Genomic DNA, 10,599 nt, shown 5'->3' with positions numbered 1-10,599 from the left:
CCTCTCTCCTGACCGAGGAATATAAATCTTTCTCTTCAGTCACTTTGGGCCCAGTTTGTAAAGAACTACTTTTCTATTGAATAAGTAGACAAAAATTTCAAATATCTACTGTTCCCCCCAAATCTATCCATCTAGCCCCAAGAGTCCCATAAGTGAAATTTACCAAAATTTATTGGAGCACATAACTCCATTGCTATTTAAATTGTTCTACAACACGAATAGTGAAAAACATCTGTTTTATGGAATAACTCTAATCATAGCCATAATAAAGACTGCAAAATTAAGAATATACTGAGCAATCATACAATCCGATATAATAAAAGCCTAATATGCTAAGTGTCCGACCGTTCATCCAGTCACTATGGTGTGCACTGACCACCAGGGGGCAGATGCTCTGACAGGTAGGTTAGCTTGTGGCTGAGTCCAGCCAATCGGGACTGAGCAAGACGGGCCAAATATGCCCTGGAGCCCTCTCTCGGTCCCTCCCCAGCCCTGATTGTGCATTGGTGGGGTCCCTCAGCTTGCCTATGCCCTCACACAATCCAGGACCCATAAGGGGATGTCTGCAGACCAGGCTAAGGGACCCCACTGGTGTACAGATCTGTGTACTGGGCCTCTAGTGTCTAATAAAGCCAGAATTCATATTAAGGTCAGAAATAAGTTATTTGAATAAGTTCTGAGTATATAATGTACAGCATTGTAATTATAGTTAAAAATGCTGTATGTAGATTTGAAAGTTACTAAAATAATAAATTTTTAAAGTTCTCACCAAAGAAATAAAAAATTTAACTACTTGTGGTGATGAATGTTAACTTATTATGGTAATAATTTTGTAATATATACATATACTAGAGGCCCGGTGCACAAAATGTATGCACGGGGGGAGGGATCCCTTAGCTCGGCCTGCGCCCTCTCACAATCCGAGACCCCTTGGGGGATTTCTGACTGTCTGTTTAGGCCTGATCCTGGCAATCGGACATCCGGCAGTCGGACACCCCTCTAGCAATCCAGGACCACTTGCCCCTAACTGCTCACCTGCTTGCCTGCTCAGTGTGCATCATAGCAACTGGTCGTTCCAGTCATTCCACCCTAACAGTCGCTTAGGCTTTTATACATATACATCATGTTTGTCCTAAAATTGATACAATGTCATGTTAATTATATCTCTATTTCAAAACTCTTTAAATAATTTTAAAAATATATATATTTTATTGATTTTTTACAGAGAGGAAGGGAGAGGGTTAGAGAGTTAGAAACATCGATGAGAGAGAAACATCGATCAGCTGCCTCCTGCACATGTCCCACTGGGGATGTGCCCGCAACCAAGGTACATGCCCTTGACTGGAATCGAACCTGCAACCTTTCAGTCTGCAGGCTGATGCTCTATCCACTGAGCCAAACCAGTGCTGGCTTAAATAATCTTTTAACTTGGAAATTATTCAATTTCTTTGTTCATCAGGTTCCTCATTCATAAACAGTAGGGAATAATACTACCTAGGATTGTGATGAGCATATTCTAAGTTTTGAAGTGTGATGTGTATGTGGTTCCCTATGAAAGCTGTTAAGTTGTTGGCAAAAGGTCTGAAAGATGCTGTGTTAAAACCCTCCAAGGTCCCTTTCACATCTAAAAGCTGTAGAATCCTAGTAAATAAGAAACAAGATGAACAGAAAACATACACCCCTCAAGTTATATGTGTAGATTTACATATGAAATAAAATAACTTTTACCAAGTATAGGTTCTTAAAGCCATACTTTTATGGCATACTCTATTCAGAGATGGTTTATACTTTATAGGTATTCCTATATAAAGTTTAATAGATGTTTTGTCTTGCTTATTTCAAGTAATGTCTTATATTTTGTACTCATAAAGATAGCATATAGGAGAATGAAAAGGTTGGGTTTTTTAAAACTATAGATTCAAAAATGCTATACCAGGACATATAAATTCTTTAAAAAATTTAAGTAGATGCCAGACTCCATTAAAGTGATAGTCCACCAAAATAAGTTCTACTATTATTCCATAGTAGTAAAATTATAGCTGGACAAAAGACTTTACAGTTTAACTACATTTCTCAGCCTCCTTTGAAGTTAAATGGGTCATGCGATGAAGTTTTGGCAATAGAAAGTGACCAGGAAAATTGATGTCATTTCCAGTTCTGGCTAGGCCTCTCTTTTTCTTTCCCAAATACTGAGACCTGGTTCTAGAAATAACCTATTTCTATTATACAGATGAAACAAGGACAGAGGGCAAAGCAGAGGAACAGCATAAAAAAAAAAAAAATCTGAGACCCTGAATGACCATGTGGAGCAGAGCTTCCTGATACCCTGAAGCCCTTGAATTGGGAATTTTACTAGATTTTGAAAAATCTTCATTGTTTTCACAGGCACTAAGTGTAGTTTCTTGGTTTTAACAAGAGTCTTCACCATAACTAAAGGCAGATCTTTTAAGTTTATAATACAATATAGGTTATATGTTTAAGATAAAGTCAAAGATAAAAGGAGGAAAGCTGAAAAAATGAAAGACAAGGGAAACATTTATCAGTCCTAAGTATAGGACATATGATAGATTGTCGTTCAAGTTCTTCCCTCAGACACTCAATTTTTAGAGTAGAATGCTTATTATTCAAGTAAGAATGAAGCACCAAACTCACTGTTGTTCTTTCTCAATTTCTGTCTAAAGTATGAGATATCTGAAAGTTTGGTTTTAGAAAGACTTTTATTAATAAACTAGAGGCCTGGTGCACGAAATTTGTGCACGTAGGCGGGGGGCGGGGGGGTTCCCCTCAGCCCAGCCTGCACCCACTCCAATTGGGGACCTCTTGGGGGATGTCCGACCACAGGATCGGGCCTAAACCAGCAGTTGGACACTCCTTTCACAATCTGGGACCACTGGTTCCTCACCACTCACCTGCCTGCCTGCCTGATTGCCCCTAACCCCTCTGCCTTCCTGCCTGATCGCCCCTAACCTCTCTGCCTGCCTGATCATCCCTAACCTTTCTGCCTGCCTGCCTGATGGCCCCTAACTGCACCTCCCCTTTAGGCCTGATCTCGCCCCCAACTGCCCTCCTCTGCCAGCCAATTTGGTTCTGATTGGTCAGTTTCTATGGCAGTCAGCATCTCTGGGCCTATCAACAGGGCCTTGATGAGAAAGGCAGGGCTGATGAGCAGCCCTGGTGGAGGCCTGGAGAGGAATGGAGGCACAACTGTTGGCCAGACCGGGAAAGAGAGGCAAGTTCTGATCAACGGCTGCCACAGAGGCTATGGATCAGAACCTGCCTCTCTCTCTGCAGGCCTCTCTCCAGGCCTGATCTGCAGCCCACTAGGCAGTCAGTGCTGGGTCAGGGCGCCTGTAGCAGCCCCAGTCAGTGCTGGGTCGCCATGGCAACCCAGTACTGACTTCCAGTCTGGTTGAGCCTTCTGTGGTAACAGTTGTTACAACCCTGGCTCTTTATTATATAGATTATTATGGAATATGAAAAGATGATCCTGACAAGTAGATTCTGAATATGAATTTTATAATAAGCAAAATCTACTATGAACTGAACACAATGTAGTTTAATTCTGATCGTTGAGAGATGCTAATCTTAGTATAAGTTATATAATTTGAAATTTGAGCACAATTAATCCTTATAAAGTCAGATGTGGGTATTATCTGTTTTCTTTGGTCCATATTTTCATTTCATAAATATTGTCTATATAATAGATAAGATACATAACAAAAAAGAAAGTTTATAATAATAGAATTTATAATTGATCAATTAATCATTAAGGAGAAATATTAAATTTTGTCATTTATTCATGAAGACTTTGTGACAAATTCTCAGTCAAAATCTGTTCCTTGTAGCAATACAGAAAATGGTATTTTGGATTTAGAATCAAAATCATGCTGCCAATAATTATTTAATATACAGTGATATTTAGTTTATTAAATAATTTAATATTAGTTTCATCATGGCAATACTCATGAATTGGCAAACCTAAATCTAAGACTTTTTAAACAAAAAAAAGTTTTCAAATAATCTTCAAATACTTATAGTGTATAAGAAGTTTAGCAAGGAGAATGTTCTATAACCTACATTAAGTACTCATTTAAATTGCTTTTATATCTTAACTTCATAAACACATAAAAAAGTATTTTCTGTGTAGCAGTCATGCAAAAGTACTGACTTTAACAAATGTCAATCCTTCTCCCTAACACATTTTGCTGCTCATTTTTACAAATGATAAACCCTCTATTCATTACACAATACATTTGAAATTATGAAAGTAAAATGCTACTTATTTATTTTTTTAAATATATATTTTTATTGATTTCAGAGAGGAAGGAAGAGGGAGAAAGAGATAGAAATATCAATGATGAGAGAGAATCATTGATCGGCTGCCTCCTGCACGCCCTGCTCTGGGGATCGAGCCCAAAACCCAGGTATGTGACCTTGACCGACCAGAATCGAACCTGGGACCCTTTAGTCCGCAGGCCGACGCTCTATCCACCGAGCCAAAGTGGCTAGGGCAAATGTTATTTATTTTTAACAGGTATGATGATCTACAGTTTGTTTATTTTAAAGTAGATCCTAAATCAAACTTTTCTAAAACCAATTTTACCCATTTCTTAAACAGGTACATATTTTAATATAACATTTTAAAAATATTATTACATGATACTTTACCAGTTATCAGCATAAAACTTCAACAAAGTTGAAATACAATTAGACTTAAGCCATCTATGGAGCATTCTGGTTTCAGAATGTGTAATATTTTGCAGGAATTAGGCTAAAAAGTAGTTTTCGCTTGTATATATGTGTGTCATTACTTTACAAAAAATTGTTTCACCATGCTTATATTGTACATGGTTTTAAGACAAAATGTTTAAAAACTATGTAAACTAAATATTTTGCTTGTTTGTTGAGTATTCTCAATTTTACCACAATTGACAACATTTTTTAACTTTGTTTACTTATTCCCTTATTACATAGGGCTTTATCTTACGTGTTTGCTTCATTAGCGAATACTGAAGTGAAAAATTTCGATTAAAATATACACATCTCTGCTTATACTTATAAAGTCATAAAGGAACAAAATGTAGAAGACAAAGGAGTGTGTCAGTAAAATATTCATTTACAACTTCCACATTTTGGACTGTAATTCTCATTGGTAGTGCACTTACTTTGAAGCAACTATTTTTCATACATCATCTCACTAAACTTTTTATAGCATTTTTAGGTAGGTTATATTCATTTTAATGATGAGAAATATAAGCCTTAGAAAGATTAACTAATTTAAACACAAAATTAAATAGTGGTCGGGCCAACATCCTTCTGTCCTTTCTTCAGTTCGTACTGCCTCCTAAAAATGCTTATTTCAGTATTGGAAAATGAGCTACAAGGGACAGAAATGCTTTTCATATACCCACCTATTCTCGCCATTTCTTCTCATATTCTTGGTCATGGGGGAAGATTTTAATATTCACAGCTAAATATCAATTACCTTTAAGTAAAATGCAGTGTCTTCCAAACCCAGGAGTAGGAAAATCACAAAACTATTTTCATTGGCACATTGCTTTGTAATATGTTATATATTTGAAACTTGTGGAATATGCCACAAATAAAACAAAAACTCTAACTCATGATTTTTTTCTACCTCTAACAAAAAACTCTTCTCATGGTTTTTTTCCTTGCAATGAAGTGTTTTCTAGCACTTAACCCTTCTCTTACAATACACCCACGATTTGTATCAGGTACAATAGTATCCTCTTCCCTACTTAGTAGACAAAAGTGTTATTCATTAACAAAATGCACTTTAGTGATTTTTAGAAGATTTGCTGTTAGAATTAAGGACTTTTTCCCATTGAAATCACAATTGAGACTGAAATCGTTTTGTTTTCGGGCTTTTGATATACAAATAATTGATAATTTCTTAAAAATTCTTCAAGTCAAAATTAGGCAAAGTAGACAAGCAATGACCATACTCTAAAGTCTAAAACGTAATAAAAATAATGAAATGTTTAGACCATCTTAGGTTTAAAAGGATCACTGTATATGCCTAAGGCAAAAAGATAATGTTAGCTTGCGAAGGATAACCAAAGTTAGATATTAAAATGTGTAAAATATTAAAGAAAAAACATATGTAAACATTTCACAAACTTCAAATAATAGTCGTTGGATGCTTTTAGGTTATTTTCAATGCACCAGATTTATTTATCAATTCAAAAAAATCACTTATAAGTAGATACTTTAAAAATTCCCGGGGTAAACAAATCGATATATATTAGATGTATAAGAACTAGAGCCAGGAGCAGGCCGAGTCCCTATGTTATAAATAACACCTTTTTAATAAAAAGGGTGTATTTTTATCAGAAATCCAAGTAATACCGATTTATAAAAACAACAGAATGTTGGCCACGTTAGAGATAATGGCAGGAGGCATAGGGGATTGAAGAATGTACAACAAAACATAACCATCTCAAAAAAAAAATGCCTTATCCATCCCTCAAAGAACCCAAATAGAGGGAGAAATTACAACAGGTCCTCACAAACCACAACAGTCCAGGCGTCAGGAGGTGTTGCCTGTTACCACTTCTTGCCTCTCCGCCGCCAGGCCTCTCTCCAAATAGAAACGAGCGGGGGCCGGAGGCAGGTGCTCAGCCTCCCAGGGCCCAGTGCGCAGCGCCTCCGCGCAGCTCCCGGAAGTGCCGGGCCCAGCACAGCAGGCCAGTCCCGCGTGGCACGGCGTGCGGCGGTGGGAGGGGCCGTGAGCCGAGGGGGAGGGGCCCCGCGAGGCCCCGCCCCTCCCGGCCGCGGCCTGCGGCTACGGCCCGGGTTCCGCGGGCTCCGGGTCCGGGGCTGGCAGGCCGGGCTCGGGCTCGCGCGGAGACGCCTCCTCCTGGTCTGCGGGCGGGCGCGGCGCCCGCTGCTCCAGGTGCAGCTGCAGCAGCGCGCGGCGGTACATGGCCTCCAGCTTCTCGAGGCGGGCCCTCAGCGCCCGGGGGCTGCCCGGCTCCGGATCGGGGCTGCCGCCTCTCGCCGTCCGGTTCGCGCCGGCCTCCTCGGGGCCCGGGGTGGCCCTCGCCGCCGCCTCGGGCGCTCCGTCGCCGCCCTCGCCGGGGAGCCGCAAGGCCTGACGGAAGAGGCTGCGGTTTTCGCGCTTGAGCCGCCGGTTCTCCAGCCGCAGCCGGGCGTTCTCCTCGCGTAGCCGCGCGTTCTGCCGGTCCCGCTCGTCCCGCGCGCGGAGGGCCTCCAGGTGGCTCGCCGCCAGGTCGGCGAAGCGCTCCTCCAGCTGCGGCCGGGCGCCGTCCGCACGGCCTCGCCAGCCCACGCCGCCGCCGGCGCCGCCGCGACCCCGGCCTGGGCGGCCCGGCCCGCCAACGGCCCTGCTGCTGCCCCCGCCGCCGCGGCCCCCGCGCCGGCTGGCGCCACCACGCATGCGCCACATCGGTCCCGTCCCCGCCGCGCCGAGGGCCGAGGTCGCGCTCAGAGGCTCGGGCGAGCTAGGCCGGCGGGGCGGCCGGGGCCACCGCGGAGGAGGCGAGGAGGCGGCTGCTGGCCGCGGGCCAGAGGAGGCCGGGAACTCGCCCGTCGAGGCGTGTCTTGTCTCCCGTGGTGGGGCTGCCCCGGGCCTGCGGTCGCCCGCCGGGCCGCTCGCACACAATGGCCCCGGGGAGCTGGGCCGCGCGGGAAGGCGCGCATCCAGCGGGGCCCTGCCGGGCGCTTCCTTCCGTGCAGGCCCGCGCTCTGCAGGAACCGCCGGCCTCGCCCAGCCCAGCCCAGCCCAGCCCCGCCGCCGCGGCCGCGCTCACCTGGCTCTGTGCATGGCAGTGGCAAAGCAAACAGTCCTGAGCCCTGGGACAGCCATGCGAGCTGAAATGCTGCAAGGACTTCGTTTAGGACGCAGCGCTTTACACCAGCTCCAGGCTTTACAAACATGCAGCAGAATTGAGCTGAGCATCTGCATGAGGCCCTCAAGTGCGAACCGGTAGCCCTCAAAAAATAAAATAAAAAAAAAAAAATATATGTATATGCCGGACACCACTGGCAAACTGCAACTCCATAAAACCCAGGAAAGGCAAAATGTGCTCCATTCATTCCAGAAACACTGAATATTCAGTAAGTTGCAGTCTGGGGACAGGTGGATGCAACTCATTGAAAGAGTCACATTCCTGTTTTTTAAGGATCTCAACCAACAAAATAACTGGGTTATTATAAAGTTAAGGGTAAGATATCGATGCCAAACATTTAATAGGGGAAAAAAGGACCAGAAAGAATCTACTTTTAAAGATAGTTCTTAGATTCACTAAAGTCTCCAAACTACTGGAACAAGTTAATGAACAAGAAGAGCATATAAGAATCTCGGTTCACAGAGCCGGGGTTTTCATTAAATAGTACGAATAAAGAGTAACTGGTAAAATGCACAGTCATTTTTAATTTTTTATCCTTTATCACGTAAAATCCTAAGTACCCACAATCACAAACAAAATCTATCAATTGTCATTCTCATTTCATGAAGTAAAAAACTAGGAAAGATAGAATTTCAGAATTTCAGAAATGTAAATTTAGTTTTATTAAGGACTATATCATTCTACATTTCCATTAAAAGTAAATGAAAACTTTTTTTGCAGATAATGCACCAACTACTCTGGATTATTGAACAAAAATTTTAAAAAAATGTGGGTTTTTTTCCCCCATAGTGTATACAGAGAATGCAAGAAAATGCTGGTATGTAAGGAAAGATGATTAGTTCTCAATTTTAGATATGTTGAAGTTTTTAAGGATATAGCTCCATATTTACTCTATATAAGTTTCATAATTTTTCCTCTTTCCAAGATTTTTTCGTTTTATTTTCACATAAACGCTATACTATTTTTATGTGAGATAAGTTAGATATGCCATGGAAGCTAGAGAAAAACACTGCATAAGATTTGGTCACCCCCTCTGTGGATGTTATGAATTGAGTACTACTGTATTTTATTTTTGTTGGCTACACTCTCCTCACCCCCACATTTATAAATCTATTAGTATTCTCTGTTTACAGTTTCCCAGATTAAAGCAGTTCATTTCACTTGTAGAATACCTGCTAAATTTTTGTACCTACCACTGTAATGAAGCAACACTAGGTTTTCTAAAGGGCATTGATGCTGGTTATATGAGAAAGCCTTTTTGCCTTGATAAGTTAATGAAGGAATCTAAAATATGAAAAGCAGGTAAAACTAATTAAACAAAAGGAGATCCAGTAAAATTGACAGTCGTCTGTTATATCTTAACAGTAATCTAATTATACTAGGATACTCCCAAAAGACAGAATTCATTAATACTACCTGATACTCTTAGTCAGGTATATGTCAAATAGACTAACTTTATTTTATTAATAGGAAGGAATAGAGGAAAGGGAAGGAAAAAAGAAAAGAATGGGGGGGAGGGGGAGAAAAGGAAAAAAAATGATTCAACAAAAGCTATCAAATACAGCTATAATAAAAACAGTCATGAAAGTTATTTATGCATAGCAAAGAACATTCACCTTATGGTTAATGGAGATTCCACCAATCTTTCTGAATAGGAGGCTTAGACAATGGATGTAATCTCTAAATTGAAAGTATTTGGGATAGCAGAATGACTACAATGATTGATGCCAAAATTATTACTTGTGCTTAAATTTAGATAATATCTCAAGAATTCTATATCTGAAGATGAACATATACATAATTTCTAAATAAGGGAGCATAGAACTTAGAAAAATACTTCTACCCACCATTGTTAATAATCTGTATCTGAAAATATTGTGCAAATAGTATAACATATGTGTGAAAATAAAATGAGAAAGCTTGGAAAGGAAGAATTATGAAACATAAAATATAGAATAAATATGCAGCTATATCCTTAAAAGAAGAGAATATAGGAAAAAATATATATTAATTCAAAAAAAATATAAAAGATAAATGCCTGTGCTTTCCTTTAAAGATGGGAGTTTCTAAACAGTAAAATTACTTGCTTGTTAGATAGAAAAAAAGCATCAAAGGACACAAATCACTATTTCCTAACACAGTATTTTTGTCCTTTACTCTTACTCAAGAAAAAGAGGTAAGAATTCTCCAATAACAAATTTGAAAGTTTTATAAGTAAATAAAATAAAAACTCTAATAGGCTCTTTGTACTTTGTATTTAGGAACCTCTAAGGCTGAAGATAATTTCTTGACTAATGTTATGAAGTTTAGAGGAAGAACACAGGAAGACTCATTTAGAATAGTTAATTTTGTTATTTCCCTGAAACAACAACTTATTTTTTTATTAAGGGGACATTTTATAAGTATTTAGTTTTTTTCACCCTCCACACCCTCAATGCCCATTTTCTAATTATTCAACAACTTAAATTTTATCTTATGTATAGAGAAAAGATGAACAGATGACTTTACAGTCATTGTGGTTCTTAATATATTGCATTAAACCAACTATTTTGTCAGTACTGTAGTTGAGAAAAGCTGTGTCGGCAAATAGCAATGTTTTTTGACTTACACTTCATGCATCCATTTTAGTATTTCTCAAAACCAACTGCGAATGACAGTCGTTGAGTTTATTGCCCCCTTTTTTCCATCCTCCAAATGAGTTGTTCCT

At 40.3% G+C, this 10,599-nt stretch overlaps 1 protein-coding gene across 1 annotated transcript; it reads right to left on the bottom strand.

Moving 5' to 3' along the window:
• Positions 1–6,164: 6,164 nt before the first annotated feature.
• TUSC1 (tumor suppressor candidate 1) lies at positions 6,165–7,878 on the bottom strand. Its single transcript, XM_059656525.1, has one exon. It carries the CDS (start codon positions 7,427–7,429, stop codon positions 6,806–6,808), a length of 624 nt encoding a protein of 207 aa, XP_059512508.1. The 5' UTR covers positions 7,430–7,878; the 3' UTR covers positions 6,165–6,805.
• Between the last annotated feature and the right edge of the window lie 2,721 nt (positions 7,879–10,599).

Source organism: Myotis daubentonii, chromosome 11 (assembly GCF_963259705.1).
Source record: "Myotis daubentonii chromosome 11, mMyoDau2.1, whole genome shotgun sequence".
Classification (NCBI taxonomy): Eukaryota; Metazoa; Chordata; class Mammalia; order Chiroptera; family Vespertilionidae; genus Myotis; species Myotis daubentonii.
Note: the sequence above shows the minus strand (reverse complement) of the source record. Positions and strands in the feature narration are given on the sequence as shown.